General features: G+C 41.7%; 2 protein-coding genes across 3 annotated transcripts; one reads left to right on the plus strand and one right to left on the minus strand.

Moving 5' to 3' along the window:
• Positions 1-772: 772 nt before the first annotated feature.
• On the minus strand, positions 773-5,414 carry shisa2b (shisa family member 2b; the record flags this gene model as incomplete). Its single annotated transcript, XM_079260251.1, has 2 exons — positions 773-1,338; positions 5,111-5,414. 2 exons carry the CDS (start codon positions 5,412-5,414, stop codon positions 773-775), a joined length of 870 nt encoding a protein of 289 aa, XP_079116377.1.
• Positions 5,415-7,207: 1,793 nt separating this feature from the next.
• Positions 7,208-15,208, plus strand: spice1 (spindle and centriole associated protein 1). Of its 2 annotated transcripts, none has more exons than XM_079260037.1 (17): positions 7,208-7,314; positions 7,503-7,595; positions 7,831-7,878; positions 8,058-8,198; positions 8,284-8,386; positions 8,531-8,649; positions 8,783-8,871; positions 8,958-9,100; positions 9,215-9,340; positions 9,426-9,694; positions 11,085-11,213; positions 11,296-11,422; positions 11,487-11,600; positions 11,697-12,171; positions 14,437-14,614; positions 14,689-15,000; positions 15,091-15,208. In XM_079260037.1, the coding sequence occupies exons 2-16, from the start codon at positions 7,503-7,505 to the stop codon at positions 14,764-14,766; spliced, it is 2,232 nt and encodes a 743-aa protein (XP_079116163.1). In that variant the 5' UTR covers positions 7,208-7,314; the 3' UTR covers positions 14,767-15,000; positions 15,091-15,208. The 2 variants fall into 2 exon arrangements, with proteins under 2 accessions (XP_079116163.1, XP_079116162.1); XM_079260036.1 differs by having other exon boundaries at positions 11,697-12,166.
• The last annotated feature ends 12,696 nt before the right edge of the window (positions 15,209-27,904 follow it).

Raw genomic sequence — 27,904 nt, forward strand, 5'->3', positions numbered from 1 at the left:
GAGTTTAAATGGCCTACTGGGAGATTGCAACTGCCTTTCACATCACACCACCTGCATTTCCCATTACACACAGTTCACTCAGTTACTCATGAGACCACATCCCTCTACACTTCACACTTTCCTTCGTTTCTTTCTCACACATACAGTACTAACGTCTATCCACACGCTTTCTTTACTCATTCTTTCAACACAAACAAAATATACCATTTTGTGTAAACCAGTCACAGTCATTCACAAGCACAGATGTGCACATGGCATAAACACAGCGTGTGGTCATATTCTTCTTGCTTGAATATCCTTATTTTTCATACAAAGCACTGCTATAAATCATCCATTCATCACTCATTCCTGCACATTCAAGCCAGTTAATCTTTCTTTTTTCTTTTTCTTTTTTTTTACAAATCACATCCGTATCCATGCAAACAGACAAACATACGCAGCCATTATGTGAGTTGCATCCTGGACTGAAATCTACATCATTACCACCTAGCCTCTGTAACCCACCAACTTGCAGTTTGTCTTTGCATCTATCTTAACCCATCATAGGCTGAGCTTAGCTCAGTGTGACTCACCAGTAGATCAAATGAGACACTAAACAGACACCACACACAACAGAAGCACAGCCCCCGCTACTAGAAACAGCTTTATGTGAGTTTGTCTTCCTGCCCCCCCACCCCCCCACCCTGACAGTGTGCTCCAATGTCTGTTCTGCAGCCCTCATGGGTTAAACTTCACACGTTTTCAACAAAGTGATCTGCAGGCTGGCCCCTCATCACACTGTCACAGGAGGGTATTTCTGGTCACTAGTGACACTAGACCCACCAGTGGGTGGAGGGCAGGGAGATTGGAGGGGTCTATATCCTCCCTGAGTGGAGTCCAAAAAGGTTGGGGTAGGGGACACTGGGTGGGCATAGCCAATATACTGTGGGTGTAAGAACTGTCCCTGGTGGGACATGATTTGTGTTGCTTGCTGGCAGTTGAGAACAGAGAAGTTAGTGGGCATATTCACGAAGACGCTGGCGTCGGGTGGCAGGCAGCAGGAGGCCTGGGCCCGCATCATAGGAGGTGGGGCAGTGCGGGGGGCTGCGGGCGGAGCAGAGGAGCTGGACGAAGTGGCTGTGCTGGATTGTCGAGATGAGGAACCCCTGGAAGTGTTGGCCATCATGGGGATGGTTTCCAAGAGGCGGCCACCAGTGCCCCCGCCTCCTGTGGCCCCTGCTGAGGACAGTTCCTGCTTGGGTCGGAGGCAGCGGCAGCAACAGACGGCAACCACAGAACCCACCAGGACGAAGGCTACGAACACGGAGCCCACAATCAGGAACGGCACATAGATGGGCACTAGAAAGAAAGCATTTAATACAAGTTAAATCTGTTTTTCTTGATAACTTTAAGTTTAAATGAATTAAACTTGTACATCTAATAATGCCAACATAATCATGCGTTTACCCTCTTTGGACAGGATGTCCTTCAGTACATGCGAGTGGATTTGGTGAAGGCCCAAAGATCAAAACAAGAGAAGTATTTGGACTTAAATGGAAGAAAAGTTGAACAGGAGTGGGTCCCCAGGGAGTCACAGTCCCTCATTAGCAGTTATTAACTTTGTTTTGATCTGTTTTAATCCTCCACACCCTGCTGTGTCCCCAGCCTCCTCGACCCCATGTTGGAATAGGTGACATTCTCAAGCCCGGCTGCCAGCAGATATTTGTGACCCCTCTTTTTCTTCATCTGTTTATGACTAAGCCTTTGAAAATAAGTTACTCTCGCTGAACTGTGGTGCTTGGCATCTACTGAAAGAAAGGTATTAAAGTGGACTGATTTAATGTAGTAGAATGGGAGGTCATTCAACTCTGTAAATCAGAAATAAGCCAGTTCCTTCTCACTGACCTTTTCCTTCTCTTTGTTTAAAACAGCAAATCAAACTTGAAACACTTCTGCAACTCGCATTTCAACCAATCAGTCTGGTTGGCTGGGTCAAGCGTCAGTGCTTTTTTCTGAGCATGTAAAGTTTTGACATTTTTATATGAGAAGGCCCCTGGTTTCTGAGTGTAAATGTGTTAAGTGAGCAGGAAGCGATCCAGCAACAACTTTGAAACGTGATCAACAATAACTTTCCTTTCCAATTTCTCTCACTGGATCCTTTTTGCCAAATGTTTAAAACACGGAGTGAGTTCGGCTGAAACATTTAAGGTGAGATCACTCTTGAGGTGTTTCCCTCAAGCATTCATTCCCGGCCTCGCGCACACAAACACCTTCCAAACACAATAACGACCGTGTTACTTTATAAGTGATTAGTTGTGGATTATTGTTCCCACAGGGTGTAGTTATTTTCCACTTGTAATATACCCATGTTGTCATGAAGTGAAACAGTATGCCAGCAAGAGGAAGGTGGCAGCTGGCTCCAGTTTCCTTTTGTCTCTGAACTCTTTGAAATATATCCATATGACTTTTTCGAAATGCTCATCCAAAGTTGCGGGGTATTAAGAAGATTACCGCACAAAAACCTGCTAAGATCTACAGGTCAGTCTTTGGTATAGGGAGTAAAGACGTCATGACAAAATGCAGGCCGCAGAGGAGGTTGAGGTGCAGAGACATGAAACAAATCTGGACCTTGACCCATTTCCTCTGGACAAGAAGTGGTATCGACTTCAGATCAAACAGTAAACGGGTTTTAACAGACACTTTGTAGTGACGTATATAGGTTACATGAGAAGAAATGTCCCTGGGAGTCTTTTGCTGCCCCTTTTTTTGCACTTATATGGCAATGAATCCCAACATCTCTAACATGCTCCCACTCCCTTTTTTTCTGCCCTACAAAAAACCCTCACATCTTGTCTTTTTTCACTCCTGCTTTCACTCCAGAAATCTCTCCAAAACTGTACAGTAAATCATTGATGGTGAAGAAAAAGATCCAACTGAGACTCCAGCAGACACCATCTAACATCACAGTCTGACTGTACTTTATTACACTAGTAATATTATGTATTCCATAAATAAGTTCCAAATGAACTTCTAAGTGCTGCAGAGCTTTAAAAGTGTTTCAAAGTTAATTTGAAGTCCCGTTGTTTCACATCCAGAAGGTTAAAAGGTGATTAATAAACTAGAGCATCAATAAAAACCCACCCATCCAGAGCCCCTTCATAAAGTTGTTTAAAAATTATCTTGTTCTTAGCAAACTTTAACTTTTTCACCCTACTGTAAAAATCAGACAATTCAATCTTTTCGGACTTGACAGTTATTGGTTGAACCCTCCGGGGAAGTTGTTTCTTGAGTGGAGCTGCCAACAAGTCACAGATATCTAAAGAACAACGGCAATCCAAAGAAGAAGTACAGTGAAGAAATACTTCAATATCATAAGTTTAGTATTTGAGTAAATGCACTTTTTCCACCACTGAGCAGGATGATTCATATTCATCCCTCCTCTTATCAGGTCAAATTTAGTAAACGATTGCTTTCATTTTCTAAAAGGATGTCTCCCACTTTTGCTTGCGCGAGCAAAGAGATTCGCTTTTTGAGAACATGGTAGTCGAAGCCCTCCTATTGTTCCCTGTCACTCGTCCACACCTGTTGCTGCAGCTGAACTGTGGCAGCCACGCTGCAGCAGCAGCAGCCCCCACTCCTAAGCTCTTGTTTTGGGCAGAGCCTTTGTGGTTGACTAGCTGGCTGGACTCCCTCTGTCTCCTTGGGCTATCCCACGGGTATTCTCCTGTTCCTAAATACCACATGTTCCCTCATGTTGAGCACATTAATAATTTCCTGCCTCTTATTTTATGACACTTTTTTGTGTATCTTTCTTAAATGATTAATAGGCTGTAAGCATAGGAAAAATGTATAAAATGCACAAAGCAAACTGGGCTTCACATAGGGGGGAAAAAACCCCACTTCCTCTGTTCTTAGTGAGAAAAAAGCAGCTTTTCTTTAGGTTATTTTGGCTGGAGGCCACTGAGTGGAATGTATATAGCTCTTCCTGCAGTGATAAGGTATGATAGTAGAGAATGAAAGATTACAATGGAGCTAAAAGACCAGAGGGGGCATAATATCCTCCGAGGAAAAAAATCAAATAAGCCTGTGTTAAACTTTCTTCTTGTGTCCATTGTTTGCTTCATTATATTCTTGTTGACCTTTTTTTCAAGATATGACACAGCTCCAAGAAACTTTCTGGTAGATTAACTTATGGGAATGTAAGCAATGATGAAAGAGGGGCCACAGTGGGGAAAGAAGTTGTATTGTTGTCACCTAATCCACTATATAAGCTGGAAAATATGGGGTTTGCCGTTGGTTTAGGTAATGGTGATTCGCTTTAATGTAGTTTAGTTGCATGTGTGTGTTATTTGAAGCAACCTCCACTGTAAATCACTTGAAAGCTCACTGACACCAGAGAGATATCAGTGGGTGCGGGGGAGTTCTGCTGTACAGGAACCTGGTAGGAAATGACACATAACACGATTTGAGTGCTTTATGAACAGAGCTGTCAGCACCCATAGTGAGCTACTGTCCAAGATCCGGTCAAGTCCAAATTTGATCCCCGTGGGGACAGCGTGATCTGAGCCTGGAACTCTCTTGTGCTGTTTCAGAACAAACACAGCTATTTATAAAGTACAGCAGCATGGCACAATTTACCATTTGTGAGTGCAGTTAACTGTTTTTTGGGGGGGAGTCTGTTGTCTCCTGTGCAGCTGTCCTTGCCAAGTGGCACAGGCAGCAGATGAGCCCACTGACAGAGTGATACTGGGAGTCTGCTGGGTTAATGACAGGAAACTGAATCTTCTATTAGGTCATATTTCAGATTTACAAGACATCCTGTGCATATGCACCTATAGCCTTTGAAGATGGCCAATGCACTATTTTAGTAATCAAACCATTAAAAACACAAAGAGAAGCAACAGGTCAGACAGTCTATTTCTGACATAAACGAAACTGTTATTCCTAAAACTTCTGATGGCTCTCCCAACATCCTACAACACCAGAATCATCATGTGTTTTCCCTTTTTCATTGAAATTTGATTCTTCTGCTATACCTATAGTTTGTTTGCGCTACCATACTTGCATAATAAGGTATATGTGTGTGTTTATTATAACTCTTGATCATGGTTGCACAATATTAAGCTTCTACCTGCACGGGAGTTCTTGTTCTCTTTGTTTTCTGTCCCAGGCTCCTGTGCCCGCTTATCGTTCTCGCAACTCCCCTGATCCAGCCGTGCGTCCGTGCTGGAGCAGCAGTACCGTAGCTCACATTTGCCACAGCAAATGATCGCATCTTCTGCGTCGATCTTCTCTGGGCACTGGAAGCCTTCTTTCCAGGCGCCCTGGGAGTCCTGCCAGCCGTGGCAGAACTCCCCGCTGGCATCTACGTGAATAATGACCAGGAGCAAAGTCACAATCACGCTGACAGATATCGGGAAACCTCCTCCACACATTATGGGCTGCACGCTGGCGCGCTGAAAAACACAGGGAGTTTTTTTTTTTTCTCCTTTTACTCCCCGGGTCGAACCTGTTGGGGTGGATGATGATACGCTAGGTCGTTGGGGTAAAGGGAGCTGATGGGAAGAAATGAGGGAATCGTAGACCACGTAGAGGCTGTCATTTGTTAGAAAAATCCCGTGCGTAATATGGATCCAACTTCTCCAAAAGTGACTTCCCTGTCAGGCATTTATCCTGATTTCCCATAAAACACAAAAGTTGATGCTACTGAAAGTAAAACTGTCATCGAAATTATATGTACCAAAGCTTAAATGATATTCCAGTTGTAAATTTGGTAAATCCACTATGGAAAGACCATTGGATTTCCTTTGGCACTGCAGAAGTGTTCCTCCAGCTCTTCAAACGACTTTCCAGGGAGATGCAGAGTAACCAACACATATAGCCTGATCCGCGGGCGCACAGCTGCTGTCACTCTTGACCCGTCTTTCTGCCAACTCCGTGCGTAAAGTTTCAAACTTTTTTTGCTCAGCCTGCATTGTTGAACGCCAAAAGTCAGGGGGCCAAATAGAGTCGCTGTGGCCTGATTGAACTGCGGCGCGCAGAGTGTGTCCAAGTTTGTGTCAGAGAGAAAGGAAGGGAGAGAGAGACAGAGAGAGGGGGCGTGTAAAAGATGAAAATACACACCTTACTGTAATACAGTGATGGACTGAGGAATGAGCAGGATCAAGGTAAAGAGAATATTTGACGACTTCCTTTTTAACCCATTCTAATGAGTCACATAAAAGTACCCCTATTAAGAATAATAATTAGGATTAATATTTCACCAACCTAAAATTTTGGCAAAATGAAAAATGCGTGCTCTACAATAGTATAATTTTACACAACTGATAAAATAGTCTTAACGTTGTAGCCTCTAAGGTGTTTTGATTATGAAGGAATCTGGTGATTTCCGGACTAAAACCAATGGTGGCTTCATGCAGCTTTTCCCATGAAATCGTATTTATTTGAAGCGGTTCCCTTTAAAGTTACTTTTGATTTGAGTAGGTTTTATTCACAAAACGCATCAGTTTATGGACTACAGCAGCTTCACAAGTAACTCTAGCGATACTTTAAAACATATCTCTCTCTCCACACATCAATACATGTCAGCATTTAAGAGAGATTGACATTCAGAACTATTTTTTCCAGAATTTGTAAGACAGTATTGTAGCCTACTACGTGGATATCCATAGTCTCAGTGTATGCTGGATAGCCCACATGATGACTATGTGGAATACTTTTGGAAACGAAGTGTGAATTCTGATTAACTACAGTTCCAGTCAAAAGTTTGGATACAATTTTTCAATGGATTTAAAGGGAAAGTGTGTCCAAACTCTTGACTGCCATTGTTTATATCCCGAATAATCACATTCTATGAAGCCTACACAAAACAAACGTGTAGTGACATTGCCATCTAGTGGTGACGCTAATGTTTACACCACTTTATTAGCCATTGAAACGTTTATTTTCATTCATTCATTCATTCATTCTTTAACATGAAAATAAATTTTCGTTTTTTAAATGGATAGAACTAGTATTGATGTTTTTCACAACTGTGTAAGAACTGATCTTTTTAGTATAACTTATGGCTACATGTGCAGCCATAAGAGGGCAGTGAAAGTAACACCAGGGACGGAAGTTTCTGAAAAACCTCGAAGAAGTTCGTTTCCCATCAAGCGATGCCGTGAAGCAGTAACCATGGCAACACAACAGGAAGTGGCGCGCAACCGTTGAAAAAAAAAAACCTGTGACAACAAACTAAACAGGGTTTGGAGACCAGCAGACAATATAAGTATAATGTGTCTGCAAAATAGCACTAAAACCACTTCTATGCTCTCCGTGGGCTCCTTGTAAAACGTGAGTCCTTTTCTTCCGTTTTATTCACTATCGTAGTTTTAAAAAAGGGAGACGCTAAACTACGCCTATGTTAAATAATGATTTAAGGTCCACAGTAGCTTAGCTTAGCATCGTTCATATGGTGTGTTCTGTCAATGTTTTATTTTTGTGTGCAAAGGTTTTTGAATAATCTTAGATACTGTGAACAGATGTCGTTTGTGAGACTGGGGCGTGCACAACAAAGCAAAGGAAAACGGCCTGTTCGCTCCAAAAAGGCAACGTGTCCTAAAAGAGACTGGGTGGTGAGTCCTGACTGATGTTGCTCAGATAACATGAGATAAAAATGACAAGTCTAATGGTTACCTGCTACTTTTATGGAAAAATTTAATATAGGATGATGCCATCCATTCTTACTAAACCTTTCAAACCAGACAGTAAATTATAATGTTAACAAAAGTGGTGAAAATTTCTTTTTTTTTTTCTTTTCTTTTCTTGAAGACTTAAAGTGAAATCTAATGACTGACCTTTTGGTTTCAGAACACTGTCACTGACCTTTCTGTGCACAAGTCAACGCCTGCAGAGCTGGTAAAGCAGATGTTACTCATGTACTGGGATTTATTTACATAAAAAGTTAACTGTAATAAATAATTCCATGCTGTGCATTATTATGGGATGTAATTCAGAATAAAGAAATCAAATCTTCATTAAGAAAAAGGCTTTTCTCTCTACCCTGGCCTAAATTTTCTGATTGCTGTTTACCTCAGAGTTACCGGCATGAGATTCATCAGTCTCATAACAAAACTGCAGCTCAGTGGGAGCTAAAGGAAAAGGCACTAAAACGACGTCTCAGAAATGCTGGGAGCCCTGCGCCCCTGGACCAGGCCAGCCTAAGCATCATTAGAGAGGTGTGTGGGCTAATTGGTATGTATTTTTTTGTGCATGTTTACTGAGTCAAACCAACTTCTCTTGTATGATGGTGTGTTGCTGCAGGTTTTCTCTGATCAGCTGCTACTGCAGGATGTGTTGACCCGCTCTGACAGAGCCATGGCTGTTGTCAAAGACCTGTTTGGAGATGCTCCGCGGAGACATACGGGTGATTAAACAAGTTTTAATGTTTGATATGAACTCAAATTTCATTTGCATATTATATTGCGAGTACACTTCAGAAGATTATGTATTTCCATTACCAGAGCCACTGTTGTGTAGATACTGTAGTACTATATGTGCATTTCCACAGGGCATCCCAGTGTGACCATGGCCCCAAACTGTGACTCTGACTCAGAACTACCTGTTCTCCAAAGACCAGATCGTCCAACTCACCTGTCTCTTCTCAGCCAGTCTGTGATGGATCAAGAGGTCTGATAGACTTTTATAATCATCCCAAGAGTTTATATGAGATTTTTAAGGAGTAGTCATATATCATTCATTTGTATTGTTTCTTCTGCATTCTGCCTTTGTTATTGGTGAAATGAACGTATTTTGCATTCAGGCTCTTAATGAAGTAGAGGTTTCAAAGGAAAACGACAGAGAGGAGGATGCTGATCCATCCTACAGTTCAGAGAATAATGTAATCCGAAGGTACAGTGTCAATTCCTACAAAACCCACTACCACTCAAAGAGCTGCTGTTGTTATTACTAAATGGGTCATCATGCTTTATTTGTAGGGCAAATGTACGAAAAATGAAGACCCGTTCTCAGAGTAGAGTAACACAGCAACAAAAAGGCAATCATCCCAACAATCACAGAGGAGACAGAGAGGATGTCCCTGTGACACCCTGCACATCCGGAAGAGCTCCAGATCCAAGAGGCAAGTTGGATTAAAGGAATTTAATGAAGCAATCACAACACATTACATTGAGCTGTGTGTATTTGTGAGATGTCAGAGGTATAAATGTAAACACATCGTCCAATCTTGTTTCAGCTCTGAATGCTACTGTAGCTGTTCGACGTGTCCGTTCCAAACAGAGTCAGCCAGAGGAAGGCAAGGAGGAAACGTCAGTCCTGGTTTCTCAAGTTCTGAACCCTGAATTTCCACCTAGTCAGTTAGGTAATGTCTGCAAGGCACTGATTTAAACAAAAAGCTTAACGTGACACTGCCACTATATCAGAAAATGTGTTTTTCTGTTTCTCAGGCAGGATTAGTAATCCTACCAATTGGATCAGGAAGGGCATTTTTCATAGTTTGGATGGCTCTTCTGTTGCCTCGCTAAGTGGGGATCAGTCTAGTCTGGGCCTGCTGCAGGCCATGCTGGGGCAGGTGGAGGCAGACCTCGACACTCTGAGTCCTGACACAGAAATGGCATCGTCCCAGAGTGCACCACAGCATGGAACTCAAGGCCTCACAGGTTTCTCGGTAGCCCTGGTCTCCACACTTGGCCGTTTAGTACACTTCCTCAAACAGGTAGAGTTGAAATCCATTCCTTCTGTGTAACACACTCTATGGTGGTAATGTGCAATTTTAAAATCCTAACTTTGGTACTACACTTGGCACAACTGCAGTATTTCAGTGACTTCCTTTAATGTGATTAAATTAAGTTGTAAAGTTATGTATAAAGCACTTTTCAAAGATAGAAATCCCAAATTGCTGTACATAAAATGGGTGCTATAAAACAACATAATAATTTCATAAAACAAATAATCATCAACCAAAAGCTTTCCTAGTACGACTAATACAATACTATTCAGTTGCCTTTTAAAAGAGAACGGTCGACCACTTTGAGCAGTGTTCCTCATTGCGCGGCTCGCGAGCCACATACTGCTCACTGACTCTTGCGGCTCGTGAAGCTTTCTGAAAATGCATCTAAACAAGTCATAATGTTCCTCAATGGTGCAGTTCTCTCTACAAACAAGAGCTGCAGGCTGCTTGCAAAAACTTTGCTGTCGAAACGGCCCTAACTGACTCTGTCAGACTTGCCAGTTTTGGCTGATTTCAGCTGCACCGAACTCCGCCAAAGAGCTGCTCCGTCAGTAGCTCCGTATATGTATTGAAAAAGAAACACCCACATTCCGGAGGCATTATTGTATTTTTACCATATACTGTTGCATAAGAATACCGTTACTCCATACAATATTTAGGATAATCATTCCTTGCTGAAAAGCTGAATGTCACTGATTTGGCACCATAGCAGGATACGTGGCGTGGGAACGCTTTTTCGGGGGGAGGCAGCTCTCCTCTTGTCTTAGTATATTGAGTTGAATTTAATTTTGTGACTGGTAATTGTTGAATTACCAGTCACTGACTTGGAGGGACAGGGGGCAAGGCATTCCACAGTCTAGGGCCTACACCTTGAAAAGCCAGGTCTTCCTGAATTTTAAAACTGGTCTTTGGGACCTTCAGGAGGGTCTGGCCTGAAGACTGAAGAGTGTGCCCTGAGGGGTAGGGACACAGCAAGTTTGTGATATACTTGGAGGCCTGACCATGTAACGCCTGGAAAGTCTAAATTAAAGTTTGAAAGTCTGAATGAAATTTGACTGGAAGCAAATGAAGACTTGATAAAATAGGATTGATGTAGGCTGTCCTGGGAAGAATTGCAATAACCAGTAAGAGATGAGTTAAAAGCTTGAATGATCATTTGAAGATCTGATTTCGGCAAAATTTTCCTAACTTTAGAGACGGCTCTCAGATTATAAAAACAATTGTCCCAGCAACTGTGTTGTAGTAGATTGATATATTATAGAACAGCCATGTTATTTATACTGTTGCAGGAATGGCTGTTTAAATATGTCTTTGTTCCTGAAAACATGACATATTCAGTCTCTTTAAGTGAAATTGTGGTCCTGCTTTGTGCTAGCGGGAAGCTGAAGCCCAGAAAGAGGCCGAGGAAAAAAGACTGGAGAAAAAGTTGGAGGAGCAGAGAGGGGTTATCAATGCGCTCACTGCTGAAACTATGACTTTGAGAGAAGAGGTGGCAGCCTTGCAGGTGATGTATTAAGACCAGAGTATCCTCTAGATCTTCCCTGTATCATTTGTCTCTCTCATTATCTACTTTTGGTGCTGTTCAGGCAGGATTACAGCAGCGCACAACAGAGCTGGAGCAGAGGTTGGACACAGTGGTGTTGGTGATGGGAGGACTTGGCCTACTGGGAGAGCACACAGGCCTACCCAAAGACTTTATTGCCAAAAGTTCAGGTTGGTCCGCATGTGGATTATCTGTGGATTTTTTGTAAATCACTACCTGACTTTGGTGTTTCAGTCTGTCAGACTGCTCCCGTCGCTGAGGGAGTTCCCGAGCTAACACAAGCCAGTGTTTCACCTGCCATCCTCCTGTCCCCACCTCGTCAAAGAGATAACTGGCAGACAAGTCCTGGTAACACCTTTATTCTTTTCTAGTTTCATTCATCCTCATTTGCATCTATGTCGGTGACATCTAAGAAACCTAATAAGTTTTTTTTTTGTCCCACAGATACTCATTCTGTGCCCCTTCAACAACAGCTTCCCTTTGCAGATATTCTTGGTTCTTGTGAGCATGTTCACAACTCTGCCTCGAGTCTCACCAGTGTGCCAGTCAGCACACTTCCCTCCAACTCCTCACTGACCTCTGACCCTCTTCCCCTGCAATTCTCTCCAGATGCAATGCTGGCTGAGATCACTCATTTAAGCAGGCAGAATGAACTGATCAAGGCTCAGCTCAGTCAGGCTAGGTGCCTTGGGTCAGGGGTCGAAAGATTACCCAGCAACAACGATGAGCGGAGACGGTCGAGCCCCATCAGCACAGGAAGACTCACACCTCAAGGCGTCGAGGAAAGGAGGATGTCTGGGTCCAGCAGCAGAAGCGGGGGCAGCCAGCACGTCCAAGCTCCAGGTGGAGAACTGTCGGCTCTACGGGTTTGTTCCATGTCGGACGGCCAGAAAGCTTCAGAAACTCTTGCACAGGTGAGGTAATCTCATCAGTCCAATCAATCTCTCACAATCTTGAAGTGGAACTATTATGTGCATTTCAGGCTAATTTATTTTTATTTCTGAGACCAGAAGGGCTGGGATTGATCGAGTTATTGTCACAAATCGCTTTATTTACTTCAGACCGACCCTCTCCGTAGGCTGTCAGATCAGCCTGTGGGCAAAACGAGTGGATTGAGACTCTTCCGCATTAAGCCCCGCCTCCCGCCACTGCACTACATTGGAGCGCGCACCGCACCTGGTTTCGCCGTCATTGTAACATCTCATAAACAGAAGGATTAGGCTAATATGAACTCAGTGAAAAAAACAAAATACAATGTCAACACATAGCATACAGCCCTACTTGTTGGAACCTGAATCAGACCCTGAAAACAAAGTGGAAAACAGCAACCCACAGCAACAAATGCAGCAGGATGTCTCTCTTTGGTAAACTCACCAGCCATCGTTGGAAATAACTTTATCCGACGTTTTCCACCTGCCTGATGTATTTGTACATGCCCTTGTTAACCAGTAGAAGGGAACCAATCACCGAACCTTATCCCCCCGGACGTCACAAGGATTTCCAAGTAGAAAAAACTCTTTAAAACGACGCATTTTTCGTCGCCATGGAAACCGAACGGAGAGAGTGCTCAAACTCAAACTAAACCATACGTTTAGGTGATAAAAAACAGTGCTGTTCACATGTCTGATGAGGATTCAACACTGTAACGCTGTAGAAAGCTCAGAAAACTGCAAATACCATAATAGCACCCCTTTAAGTATGTGCTTGGTTGGTTTTAAGTGGGAAATCAACCTTTTCCTTTTCACTTATAACTAAACTAAGTGGCACTTTACATGTACAACTAAGTGAACCATGTTGATGTTGAACGTTAACAGTGTTGGTTAGTAACAAGTTACTGTAATGGCATTACTTTTGTCAGTAACCAATACTATAATGCATTACTTTTACACAAAGTATTTCAGTTAGTGTTACCCTATGGTGCATTTGGCCCTCACTAGATAAATTAATATGTTGTGGCAAACTTTCTGTTTCCTATTATGTGATGGGCCGAGCAGTGAAGAACAGTCAGGCACAGGTTTAAAGTTAAAAAATAGTTTTTTGGTTTTTTTTTTATTATGACCCTAAAAAGAAAAAGTTGTTTTTAACATAAATGAATAAATCCGGCCCATAAAAGAGGTCAACTTAACAAAACTATAATCATAAAACTTGTAACAGAAGTAACTCAAGCAACAAAATGAAACAAACTGACCTAACAAATGACACACAAGGAGAAACTTAAATAGTGGCTAATCAGCCCAAACAAAAACAGACAAAGGGGATGACACACAAAAACCTAACTAGATGAACAAAAAAAACCCCCCAAAACCTAAATTCCCCCTCCCATTTTGCCACTGGTCTGGTCCAATTAGCTGGCTCCACCTCGTGGCCACCAGCTGGTTCACAGCCAAGGGACTGGAGCCACTGAAACTCAAAGGAAAAAGAAAACAAATAAGAAAAAAATCATACCAACACAACATCAACTGAAATGCATGCTTTTTCAGAACAGTTGTGATGCTACATGAAACTAATGTCTAACAAAAATTTTATCTGTAAATTAAATCCTAGTTGAAAATATAAATCTAAGTGTATGTGTGGTGCATTTTGATATCACCTGTGTGGCTGTAGACACAGCCATCACATGTTAACAGCGCTGATGCAGCGTGTCGTGGGAAATGTTGCCAAGTCCGCTTGTTTTTCTATGAATTTGCTTGTAAATGTCAGTTGCAGGTTTTTTGGCTCTTTTTTAAGTATATTTTCTTGTGCCTCCTCTGCTCACTTTCTGAAGCCCTTCTGGTTTTCTAAACTAAATGCTCTATTGTTAAAATTTATTGGAAAGTGTGTCTTACGTCTCTCAAACAGTACAAGTGTTAAACTTGCATCACTTCCAAATGATCTAATTGGATAAGAAAAAATAAGCACATAATTTCACAGCACTGTGAAGAAATAAGACAGAGAACATATTTATTAGTTTTACTTTCCACTTAATTTGAACCGTGCATCCTTTATATGTCCCTGGGTGTGTGTTAATGGAGCAAGCAGTCATTAAAGTTGGATGTTCCTGATTAAAATCATTCCAACTTTATGGAAAAAAATGTGCATTAACATCAAGCTGTAAAAAAATAATTGTCAGATTCTTTTATTAATGTATAAATAAATTAAAGTGAGCGTTTAATGTTGGCTGCTGTTTTTTTTTTTTTTTCCCTAGGCAGTATTATCCAACAGCATCAGTGTGGAGCAGCGCCTCCTGGAGCTCAACAGGCAGAGTGCAGCAGCTCGGGGTCGACTGTTGGAGCTCATCGAGCAACAAAAGCAAAGTGTTGCAGCTAGAGCCTCTCCCTCTGTCTCCCCCATCCCTCCCTCAGCCTTCAGCCCAAACACAGCAGGTAAAGTTGGTAAAATTAGCATGTTGATGTCCGAACAAACGTGGTTAAAAATGAATGTATCATCTGATTTTCAGTTGGAGGAGGAAGCCCACAGACGTCGATGCTGCAACCTGAGCGGGAGCTGTGGTCGCATGGTGGCACAGAGAGACTGAGTTTAAAAAGTCTCTATAAGCAGGAACCGTGAGGCTGTTGATTAGCATCTGGATTTTTATTTCACTCGAAAGTTAAAGAGCAAAAAATCTTTTAAAGAAAATAAGAAAAAGGAAATTTATAAAATTGCTGTTTATACTTTTGTGAATTGAAGGTTATAATTTGTTTACAGATCTGCTGGTTCTGATGTGTCTTCTTGTAGCTTTGGGTTTGAGGAGAGGAATGGCAAATTACAGGTACAAAAACAAACTATAGATTTTGAGTTTTTGCAAATGCTATCAAAGTTTTATCACTTGAATCTAAATGTTTATTTTTCTTCATCACAGAAGGACAAGCAGAGACAACGAGAAGGGTGGTTTGCTTTGTCTGCTCATACAAGATGACAGGAAGAAGAGCAGAACAATCCCAAGGACATTAAATGTGTTTTTAGTGTTTTATCTAACTGAAATAAAAGGTTTTGAATTTTAAGATGCTAATGATTTATGTGTTTTTGTCTTCACTGTTCGTACCGCAGTCTTTCCAAAAGTCTGTCAGTTTCATCAAAGCTTCGCCATTTTCAGCATCCTGACAAGTTTTTCTTTGTTGTCACATTTTCCTTCTAAGGATGCTCAGTCACTCTTGAGCTAAGACAGCGTTATTGTGAAGTTATAAATCACAGCAAGTCATGAAGAAGCTGAAGAAAAATGCAGATTTTTATTTAAATTTATTTTAAAAATTGTAGTTTGTCCCCTTAATGAAACTTTAATGAAAGTTAAGTGTTAGCACTCTTCCCTGACTCACCCTCAGACAGCGACTGTCCAGCCACTTCTGTTTAATAGGGGTGGGAAAATCGAATTGAAAAATTGGAAATCGGGATTTTTTTTCTTAATTTTGAAATCAATTTTTTTTGTTAAAAAAAATCAATTTTTTTTTCAAATAAAAAAAAAAAAAGAATTCACAATAAATGTTTTGTCGTTCTTATTGTTTTTTTTAATTGATCTTTTTACTTGTCTTCTTGGGCGCTATAGCAGCAGAATGATGATCTGGCTACTGTTTTTTCCTCATTGAAATGAAAAATGATGAGCAAAAAAAAAAAAAAAAGTTTTAAAAATTTGTTTTGTTTTTAATTTCCGAAAATCAGCAATATCGGAGAATTGTGATAATCGCAATTTAAATCGAATCGGCACCCAAAAAATCAGAATCGATTCAAATCGGGACAAAAGCATATCGTCACACCCCTAATGTTTAACACTAGATGTCAATTATTCTTACAGGTTGTAAGACTTAAAGTTCATGGAAAGACTGTTAGAAATTGACTGAATAAAATGTTGCTTTTGGGGGAGGAATTGCCAGCAGAAAGGGTCCACTCTAAACCAGGGGTGCCCATGTCCAGTCAGCAATACTGGTATCAGGCAGATGTGTCAGAATAATACTCCATGCTCCACAGCTGGATGCAGGATCACCCCATCTACAGCCTCATAGTTAGCTCAATTTGAATTGTGTTGAAAACATCTGGAATCACATCAAAAACAGGATGAGTGATCACAAATCATCAAGCAAAGTTGAGCGGTTTGACTTTAAAAAAAAAAAAAAAAAAATTTTGCAGAGAGACTAGTAGAAAGTTACCTGACAGCGGTTTGAGTAGTGGTCTCTTATGTTTTTTTTTTCTTTTGAGAACTGGATGCACTGAGGGAGCAAACAGTAATCCAGGACCAGGTAAGACAATCAGCAACCAAGAGTCAGGCGTGACAGGGAAGCCGGAAATGAAAGGCGACCGGCACAAAGAAACAACAAATTAAGGAATCAAAAGTAAAAAGAAACTAAACAAAATTGGACCAAGTTGCATCGATCATGAAAGACTTCATATATCTGTGAAATAGTTTTATTAGATTGTATTTAGAGCTGATATATACCGGCTGACACAACTAATGTTCTGGTCTGACACATGAGGACGTTTCTGCCATGACTTTGTGACATTATAATGTTTGCTTTTCACATTGGTCAACAAGTTGTTGTTCAGCAGTTTTGGTGTGACTAATACGTCTACTATTAGATTAGATTATTGACTATTGCAAAAGTTGTTGTGTTCCAGTTTTGTTCACTGGCTTATTATGAAGAGAATTTCTCTGACTTGATCATTGCTCTTTATTGCCTAAATGCTGACATGTTTCCACTCCAGGTAACGTTTGCTCTCATTTTAAGAGTTTTGATGTGGCACTAGTGGGAAAAAAAAGGGAGCACTTGAGTTTTCTAGTTAGTCGGTAGAGAGATGTGAGTGACGGCAAAGACCAGCAGGGAAATCAAAAGGAGTAAATATGGCAGATAATAACAGGATGGAGGCATAAAGGCGCCAGGGATAGTAGCCATAAACGTGGGAGCAGAGGTCACAGAGGAGACGCAGGGGGAGGCAGGCAGGGCTTATTGTGTCCGTTCTGGCAAAGTGAAGGACAGGTTGAATAGGGATTAACCCCAGTCCAGTGCCCCTCAATACCCCCTCCTCCACCAGAGGGCCTGGGGAAAGTTCCCATGTGACCACCTTTATGCCGCCTCAGCTCAGCTCCTTTATCCCTTACGCTTACTTTCAAACATGCAATTTATGAAGCAGGGAGGGAGCTCAGCTGATATCAGAGATGTGTTTTTGAGTTTAACAGAGAAAAACAGTGCTTTCAGTGAATCTGGAGCATTCTGAACTCACACACACACACACACACACATAACACTGAGGGGTGTGTCAGAGGGCATGAAGAGGGGGTTGTTGTCTTTACTCATTTAAATATGCCCCCACTTCACCTTAGTGAAGGAGCCTGAAGTCATTCAACTAAACACACACAGAGAAGCTTGTGCACACACTCAACATGTTGTCTTTGATTTAATGACCAAAGCAATACAAGCCATGTTTGATAGTCCGAACAAGAATTAATACATCACCATATAGCGAATGATTAGCTAATAATTATTAGCTTCATTGTGTTTATTTTGTGTTTCTCTAAAAAATAGAGAAACAAATCTATCAACAAATGGTTGCGTGTTTAGGGTCTTAATTTTTCATGATTAAAAGGAAATTGCAATTAATTCAAAACTCTATGACAAAAAAACAAACAAACAAACTGACTTCTGCAGTTTTTTTTTCTTTTTTTTATTTTCATATAAGGTCTTTCCTCTACAAGCTGCGGTGTAGTACAGAAGCCACCAGAGGACAGTATTAAAGTGCTCCTCCAGCCTAAATCAGACTCTCACAAAGTTTATATACAACAGCCTTTATCTTTCTCTATTTATTTTCATAAGATCTTATCAAATTTCTTAAGCAAAAATGGAAGATTAAACTGCATCACATTAAAAACAAATGTACTGAGATATTTTATCACACTAAATGTTAAAACTGCCTTTTTTATGACAAAAGATCATTTAGATGTGTTAATTATCCCTGCTTGTTTAAACAGTTTGTTGTCATGCATAGAAGCCATTTACTTTCTAAAGACTTCTGCTGTACAAGGTGCATGTGTGTGTATGTGTGCATGTGCACATGTGAGTGGGTGCCCATGTGCGTAGGAGGGCCCTCCACAGCTGTGCGAGGTTCTGATCTGAAGCAGGCTGTTGGCTGCTGTGAAAATATTATTGCAAGTGTTTATTATTGCTTCAGTGTGAAACAGTGGGAGTGTTGTGTGTCCTGCACGGGTTGGTGGAGTAATGGAGTGCTTGCGTGTGTGATGGGATAGTGGATAGAGTGTGGGTGGAGTGGTGGGGTTCTCTTCCCTCTCCTACTCTCTGTTTCCCACCGGCCAGCCCCCGGCCCGTGGCCCATTGCACCCTGGGTAATGGGGAGGCCTATTGGAGTTGATTAGTTCCGGCTGGATCTCAGATAGAGTTCTGACAGGCAGGAGAAACGAGCTCTCAGCGTGACCCTCCACTTCCCCCACACACCCCTGTCTTAGGCACAATGGGCAAGGCAGGAGAAGGTTTTTTTTTTATTTAAAGATCTGCAGTTTCGCTCTATTCCGCTGCTCCCAGTTCAAAACTGTGCTATTATTACAACAAAAACCACATCACACTGCTGCACAAATACAACCTTCACTGCCTCAACTTCTTACTGAGTATTTGTGCATTTTTCTTACATTTTCTCCCTTTTTTTCTCTTATTTGTGCAATCTGTCAACATCACCCAAATCCTTTCTTATGAAATCTCCACATAAAGATAAATGTTATTGATGTAGCATGCCCAGTGTGGTGCATAAAGGATTGCCAGAATACATCAGGATCAGCCTTGTTGCTTTGCATGTTCCTTGACGAACCTTCACATCCACCATGCTGGACACCTGTGGCATGAACTGACATTGATCAGACACATTCCTCAGGAGAGCGGCATCATTCCCCTCTGCGGCTTTATCCTCTCTATCCTCTTTATTTCCTGCGCTACCCACTCACCTCCCCCCAAAAATGTTCTGTCTTCTTCTCTCTTTCTCTCCTTCCTTCTCCACACATAATTGATTAAGGGCCGTTTTCATAAATCAATTTGGGACGCACATCAGTCAGCCCTGAATGGAGGAACCCCCCCCCCCCTCTGTGCAGCAGTATTAATCTACCACAGCATGCCCTGCCACTCTCACTTACACACACACGTATATATGCACAGACTCACACACATCTGCATAGTTTGAGCTTCTATGGTTAAGGTTTTGGCAGATGCAGGTCACAAACATGAAATATTCTAATACTGTCAGCAGTTTGGAAGAAAATGTGACCTGCAAGCAGTTTGCAGATTCCTCTGTGCGAACAACACACGCCGTTTTGCAAAGGTTTAGGGAGATGTGTGTGAAACAATTCAAAATCAGAAGAACGTAAAATGAAAATGGGAGTTAAAGGAGTGAAATTCCTTCCATGTGTCTTTCCTGCTGTTGATCTGCACTGAAACAAATATGCTGTTTGCTCACATAGCAGTCTGCCTCTGACACAAATGCATCAATGCTGTTTATAATTAAAGTCATTTCATTTTCATTATTATCAAGTGACTTCATCTTCCTTTATTTTACTTCCCTTTTTTCCATTTAGAGCTGTTGTTTTGGATGTTTTGATATGAATGTAACCATGACACCACCCTCACTTATTAGAAAAATCTTGCCAAGTTGCAATGGATTCTGGGAACAAAAGCTTGCAACAGCTGCAAGTGATATGCCTGACTTTCCCCTCTCCCCTCAGTCTGGATTTTCTTACACTCTGCCCTTTTTCTGTCTAACTTTTTCCTTCACCTTGATGTTCTTAAGAAAAAAAAACTCCTTTGTTCCCTGGAGCCGCAGCTTCGATATGATTCTTGTTCTTTTACGTTGCCTTCATCTTTCCACCCTCACCCTGCCATCCCCGTCTCCGTGCTCCAGGGTGTTAGCTTTAGTGGCAGTGAAAGCTGCTTTGCCTTTAAAAACAGTTTGTCTTAATGAGAAGGGGGGGATGTATGCAGGAGAGAAGGGGCGGAGGGTCACAGCTGAAGCCAATTGCGTGCCTTTCCTGTCTCAGGCGCTGCAGGCCGGGGTCAAGCTCAGGGGCACACTGGCCCGTCTCTCTGACTGTGTCCTGGTGCTGGTTCTGAATTGCCGCCAGTATGTGTGTACAAGTGTGTGTACAGGACAGCATGTATGTGTGTGATTTTTGTCCAAGTTAAGAGAAATGGGGCAGAAGGCACATCTGTTTCTGATCCTCTAGAAAGCTCCGCTCTCCGGACCTGGAGGTGCTGGCTGAGAGGGAAAGGAGGGGAGGAGAGGGCAAGTGAGCAGTCACACGCACACAGAATGCGGGTCCGATGTGGTGTAAGGTAGCGCATTTTACTTCCCCATCATCCTTTAGTTTCTTTTCTTCCAAATTCTGATATTATCCTTCAATATATCATATAACACATAAATGCTATAAATGATCTTCTCACTGTTGTAGGTCTCAAATTCTTTGTCGAAAACTTTTAGATTATGGGTCATGAGAAATTATCGATGTGCATGTTGCTGGTAAAGCTAGTGAACATGAAGAGTTAGGATGCAGGCCTGTGCACATTGATATCCATACAAACAATAGTGGATTGGCTAACATGCAGGTGCACAAGCCTCCACTTGTGGGTTTGTGTAACATAAATTGCGACATTGTGCACCCGGTATTTTTAACCAGGTGGACACTCCATCAAATCACGGTACACTATGTTTACATTATCTTTGCAAAAGACGACTCTGATAAAGTGAAGCAAAAGAAAATTAGAGATGTTTTTGGTGAAGACACTTCAGGTATTCTGAAGGCCATTTTAGCACAGTGTAAAGACTCCCTGTTGGGGGACGTACGGCTTCAAATCAAGAACAGCACCTTACAATAAGGATGTGAGAGGCACTTCTAACTAGCTATTAAGATTCTGTTCAGTCTGGAGAGTCAGAGAGGTGGTTCTGACAGGTGCGCTAAGCTAACAGCTATTGAAGCTATTTGTGTTGGACTTGATGGACAACAGACAGGTGTTCATCACTTCTGAAGTTTTTTATTTCTTTTCAAGTTTAGTAAGTGTGTCCTTGTGTTGGCTTGTCACTCATTTCTGCATGTAGTTGTATTTTTTAGAATTAGACAGAATTAGACGGGAAGCATTATCAATTGAAGCTAATCAGAAGCAGGAAATGTTGCGCGGTGTCATGCATGCAGCGACGTATTGCAACACTGATTTTCTTTGGTTCAGAAAACAGAAAAAAGTTAACTCATTGATAGAAAAGTGATATGGTGTAAAATTCTCGTGGATTGTGTTGTACAACTGTACCACTTTTCGCTGGAGTCCCCATCATACCTCTAAATGAATTAGGTTGGAAGTCTGTTGGGTAGATTGCAACCTCCAAGGTTCAGGCAACAGATTTCTAGTTTAAGCCCTATTCTTCATTGGTTCCTTTTCTACATAGCGAGGAGGTGATGTTTATGCCTGCATTTATCTGTCTGTTTGTTAGCAACTTCATGCAAACACTACCAGGTGGATTTTTGTGACTTTTCTGAGAATCGGTCTTGGTTTGACTTAGATTCTATTACAAATCGGGAGGGAATTGTGGAGACAGGATTCTTTTTAAAAGGGTTCTTCACCGTATAGGTGGAAATGAGCTGCTTGGCTGAAGCTCTCTGAGTGCTTTTCTAGTTTCCACATGCTAATGGTTAGAGTTAGAAAACCACGTTTTTAAGTGTTATCATGTTATAAAATAGTGTAGATAATTCAGGTTACAAAATATTCTTTTAAATGATTTACAATTGTTTTTTTGAGCAGTTCCTAGTTCCTAGCACAAATCAGCTACCCCTGAAAAGTTGTCATCTTTGATAGTATGATATGAGCGCCAATGTTGAGCAAATTTTAGGTGCTTGGCTGCTCCCACACATCACCGTAAGAGACAAAATGAGAGGTAATTAACCGTTACCAGCATATTGGCATGGGATATTGTTGTTCTTTGATGAAACAACCAAGGTGCATGTTAAAAGTGGTGATTACACCCACTTGCAATCTTGTGGCGTGTAGCGTAGAAGGAAACTTGACTGCAACATGACACGTTTTTCCTGGTAAAAAGTTATATAGTGTGGTTTCCCAACATCCGGAAGCTGCTGGCCAGCTCCAGAAATGTACATATATAATAGATGTATTGCAAACAAGTTGGGAACACACAGTTTAAAGGTCGGAAAGTTTTGTGGGGCGCCTTTAAACGTGGACATTTTTTTAATCGATGAATATTAAAAACAGAATTCACAAGAACTGAAGAACTGAACATATTATTCTGCTCCATGTCATGAAGAAAGGTTTTCATATATTTAGTGAAGTAGTTAGTCTTATTAGTCTAATATTGAAGCTAATGAAAATTAAAGCTATTGCATTTAATGCCTTCTTCCCTTTAGCCACATCATGTTATTACCTCATGTTTTCCTTTCTGTCTTAAACAACCATTCTTCTTTCATTTTAATACTTCACTCTTACTTTGGGTTTTAAATCCACCTTGCCACGTATGAATGAAGTGCTTTTTGGTTTTTGCTTTACAATTCTTTCCCCTGACTTTGAGCCCCTCCTTACCTCTCCACCTCCTCCAACTGACTGAGTGAAGGTAAAGTTGAGATGAAACACAACGTAAGCCTTTGAACAGAGCCCATAAAACAGGCGCATATTAACGAGCATGACTAACAAGCTGCAGGAATTGCAAAGCTGGATCACACCAAACACACACATGCACACACACAAACACTACATCATGCCTCCTCCATTATATAGTTTTCTCTTTGGCTCCCTTCAAGTCAGCCTTCTGTGGCGGCATTCTCCATTTTCTACACACATTTCATGCTTGATGTGAACCAGAGCTTTTTGTATGTGGATTTGATTTTTCTTTGTTTTTCTTTCATGGTTGTGCCAAAAGAAAATGATCCGTTTATTACAGACCAGGTCCGGTTTTCTTGCAGTCATAGTTTAAGATTAAGTTTTAGGTAACTAACAAAAGTCATTACTAAGATTTGGGAATGTGAAGGCAAAAATGAAGAGTGCAATAAAAATTTGCAAAATTCTGAAGTAGATAAAATGAGACAGCCCAAATCCAGACAGCCAGAAGAAACATCATGGCGCCCTATTGACCCCCACCCATGACAAGCAAGGGCAAAATGACTGTAACATAAGTGTTGAAACCGAACCAGTCTTGATCTAGCCATAATTCAAGTCACCACTTCTGCATTTGATACGTGGCTATATGTGCCAGAAGCAGGACATGAAATGGCAGCAGCTCAGAATCCAGCTCAACCCAAAAGGAAGCTGATGCCTGAACAGGCACGAGCGTGCTAACGCTTAGCTTCAGTTGGCCTGATTCACCCAGAGATGAGACCGTAATTATCTGACTGTTAGTGTTTCATGACTCTCACAACATGTTTTCTTTTCAGAGATAAGTCCACCTTACCATGTATAAAGCAGTCAGCTAAAGCCTCATTGGCTGTGAACAAAAATCCAGAAATATGCTTCTCATCTTATGTGGAAAACGTTTCAATCCCAATTTATTATTGGGTATAATAACTGCAGAAGGTAATCATTTTGAACGCAGAACAACAAGGATGCAAATATAACACATAAAGCTGATCATTTTCATTGACTACGTCCCTTTAATAGCAGCAAGACTAAGCACTGCTGTGAAATAAGGTGTCAGACTACATATTAATGTGTTTACCAACAGAAGTGTGTCATATAAAGGTCCTGAAAGTGACTTTTCTAATATAAATATCACTTTACTACAATGTTCTAATGTCATGATGGCTTATGTTTTAAAATAAAGAATTAAAAAAAAAAAAAAAGTCTTGGTTCCCGACAGCGATCCGGATGAGTCCACAAACTTAATGGAATCTAAGTCAGACTAGGACCCCCAGTCAGAAATAAAAAAATGAAAATCCATCTAGTATTTTTGCATAAAGTTGCAAACAAACAGAAAGACAGACAGAGAGATAAAACACAAGCAAAACAACACCTCTGCCACCTCCTTGGTGGAGGCAAATATGGGCAATTTTAGGATTAGATGCTGCAAAAAACCTCAAACTAGTTGAGAGAGAGGCATTTGGAAAACAGCAGCAGATTAATTGATGACAGGTGAGGATGTCAGAAGAGTTTTGAGAAGGAATGTTTTCTACTGTGTTCCACGATGCACTTTGATCAGACGTTAAAACCAGCTGGTATCTGCAGATACTAAATGCTCTAGTTTCTCAAAGGATTCTTTGTCTTTTCTTCTGGCGTACAAGATCTCAGCTGCACGACATTCTGTAGTTATTATGGTCTGTTTCTCCTCTTCATGAAGCTTGTACATTTCCATCACTTCCTACTATGAAGCTATATTTTCTCTTATCGACATAACTTCCAGGTTAACATGGGGTTTTTTTTGTATAAAGACGCTTCTTACCGTGGTAACACACCATGGTAACTTACGCTGTTAAAAATCATGGAAATTTAGGAAAATGGCATTATCCTGCTGAAATAACCATGGACATCCTGCAAAACATTTGTGTGTCTGTGTTTCTGGTATACATATTTTCTAAACTAAACAAAGTTAGTCCGTGGATACACTAAGAATAATTTCCTTTGTGCTTGTATTTTTTATATTACGGGCTAAATAAATAATAGATTTTAGTGTGTTTCATTTAAAAAAATGTCCTTACTTTTTCTGAAAGGAGGGTTTGTAATTGCACTACTGATGGAAGGAGATCTGGTGACCTACGGGGAGAGTCTGGCTGTTTCCAGCTGTTGAAGTGCTGATGCTAACCTAAAGATAACCAGCTGGCCGTAGCTTTACTTCTTCTTTGAAGTCGTTCCTGTCTTGCCCCGTCTGTTCTTCTCCTCCATTTTTGTGAATCTGGAAGCTACTGCCTTCCAGTGTATGAACACACAGCAGCTCTCTATGTGACATCCACAACCAACTAAGTCACAGTTCCAGGCTCACTGCTTGGCACACCTGAGCCAATAAAAGTTAAGTTTTTGCCAGGAAAATCTATTCATTCCCTCCCTCCCCTCACACACTCTACTCCCCCTCTCTTTCAATACGCCACCACCGGAGTCCCTGAGGCCCTAAAAACTGCCCCATACTTAACTTATTCCAAACCCCTGAACACCGCCATGCTCTCCTCCCCCAAATCCCTTTCCCGTCCCCCCTAACTCCACTCAGGATGCATCCCGAAGGATGCTAGACGTTTTAACTCCTCCTTTTCCTTCCCCTCTTTCCACCTTCCAGCTCCAGGCTACTCCAGAGAGGTTCTTTACGGGCCTGTCATCCCAGCCAGAGCAGTAAAAAAACACATCTGGAATCACACTCTATGTTTCTACGCTCTCACCCCATGTTTAAGAAGCCCCCCCCCCAACCCCCCTCGCCTTGCTTTCCTCACCCTCCCCACCTTTCCTTTCCCCTTTCTCCTCACACACACACTCAGACACGCTCATGGCGAGGGCCACGCCGCAGGAAAAACACTCCCATAACAAGTTACAAACACTGAAATAACACTGTTAGCCTAAGTGAGATGTTTCTAATGAGGGCTGGAAAGGAGAGTGACAGAGAGGCACTCAGACTGGTAGGGGTGGGGAGGTATTAGACACAGGCATGTTGGATTTGACTGTACTCATCCGCCCACACAAGCCGAGGCCATTTTGGATCATGGTCAGGCTTCAGCTTCCCTTCTAGCCTGAGCATGTATTCCTAGGAGGAATCTGTTGTATGACCTTGCATCTGCTCTTTTCAGCTTTTGTGTGAGAAAGTGTCTCCTGGTCTGAAGCGTGACTATATATACATTTAATAAGGGCCTGTGTGGTTTAGTAATGGCTGGTTGGGCTTTGCTATGGTGAAGGGAGGAAATGTCCACAACAGATAGGGAGCAATGAGAGCAGAGAGAAAACAAATTGATTCCTGTAAATTGCCACTTTATTTGCTCTGATTGAGACTTGCATGAAGAAGCTCTGCAGCAGTGTCTGGACGTATCACTCAGGTGTGTATTTCCGATTTAGTTTCAAAATCTGAGCAACTGTTGCTCCTCTTGCTCAGTTGTCCTGAATTGGCTCCAGTGATGAATAACAAAAACTCAAGAGATCCTCTTCCTCCCTTTCCCCCCCTCCTAACAATGCAGCTTCATCACAATGAGAGGAAGAGTCGTCCTATTTCAGATTTTCTGAAAATAAGTTTTAGAAATGAGAGGATTCGCTCCACAAGGGATTGCGTTTCACTTGGAGCCCAGAAACTTTTAACCAAGACCATGTGCCACTTCTGGGTTTGATGTATGTTTGCACGTATGTTGGTGTGTGTTGCAGGAGGAGACGGAGGGTCAGGTTTCGGTGCAGCAGGGAGGTGCTTGGTGCTGCAAGGAAAACAGAGTGGTGCTGCGGTAGGTAAATAGGGCCCTGACCCAGGCCTGCCAGTGGAACGCTCTCTTCTCCCACTGCCAGAATCTTTTTTGTTTTGTTTTGTGTTTTACTTTTTTTTCCCTTCTGCCAGACTTGAGAGGGTGAGGAGCAGCGGGGGTGAGGGTGGGGTTTAGTTGTGCGTGGGGGGCTGGCTATTAACGAGCACCGTCGTTTTTCTAATTAGTGCTTTGGGGATTATTTTCTTAAGGACTGTTGAAACCTCCCTGTGGAGCTTTTTTGGAGGAAATATGTGCATCTTTGTGTAAGTGTGTATAGAAATATGTCTGTACTGTATGTACATTATGTGATGTCTTCCTGAAGTTCTGAAAAAAATGGACTTTTTGTGCAAAAATGCACCATTCAGTCCATGACTTTTCTGAGTCCACACACACCTTTGGTTGCGTGCTGAAGGTAAAGATGGAAACAGGAGCAGAGTCAGACACTCTGCAGTCCTGCTTCATTAAATCGAGGGGTTTCAGATCCTTTCTCCTTCCTCTTCTCTCTCAACTCAAGAGCATAAGGAAATTTTCCTTTCTCTTTTCTTCCCTCTCAAAACTTTCTTCTTTCTTTTCTTCCCCTTTCTGCAGTTTCTTTTCAGGGAGTCCACTGCTCTCGTCCTTACTTTGATCCCCCCTCTCTTTCTCCCCTCCACCCCTCGCAGGGCCTCCAGCCAGCTCACTGGAGCGGTTTCCTGAGTCTGCCCAGATTAATGAGTGCAACTTAGTGTGTATGCCTATGTGTAAGGGAGAAGGAGGGAGAAAGAATGCCTCAGTGTACCACAAATTGTGAGTGTGTGAGTTTGCATACAGTATGTGTGTGTTTGTAGATTTGTGCATGATTTTTTTTTTTTTTTAATCTGTGGTTTCCAAACCAAACTTTATTTTGTGGAACTTTTTTTTTTTTGTCAAAGAATCATCAAAGTAAGTGATTCCACAGAAGACTGGCTCTCTTTTAGCATCTGGGCTGTTTTAAAGAATTCCCCAATCACAAAGTAGACAGGATTCGATTGCAATCAAGCTGCAGGCGTCTGCAAAATAAGCCAAAAGTGGCCTAAATGTTCCCAACCTCGCCTGTGTGACACTGTAAAGGGGGTCAACTTATGAAGCTGAGACCAAGAAACTCATTCACACAGAGTACAAACCAAAAAGCAATCACAATACAACTGATTAGAATTCCTCCATGAAAACACAGCGTGCTAAAAATAATCTCCTGATTGGAGCCATGTGCTGAATTTGAGGTAGTGGGGTTAAGATTGCGTGTTAGTGCGTGTGTACGTGTGTTCCGTGG

This window comes from Telmatherina bonti, assembly GCF_933228915.1.
Source record: "Telmatherina bonti genome assembly, chromosome: 20".
In the NCBI taxonomy this organism is placed as follows: domain Eukaryota; kingdom Metazoa; phylum Chordata; class Actinopteri; order Atheriniformes; family Telmatherinidae; genus Telmatherina; species Telmatherina bonti.

Coding starts and splice junctions, on each gene's coding strand:
- spice1 (XM_079260036.1), top strand. CDS start 7,503: ATGTCGTTTGTGAGACTGGGGCGTGCACAACAAAGCAAAGGAAAACGG. Junction 9,101..9,214: donor AAGAGCTCCAGATCCAAGAG/GCAAGTTGGATT, acceptor ATCTTGTTTCAG/CTCTGAATGCTACTGTAGCT. Junction 11,423..11,486: donor CTTTATTGCCAAAAGTTCAG/GTTGGTCCGCAT, acceptor TTGGTGTTTCAG/TCTGTCAGACTGCTCCCGTC.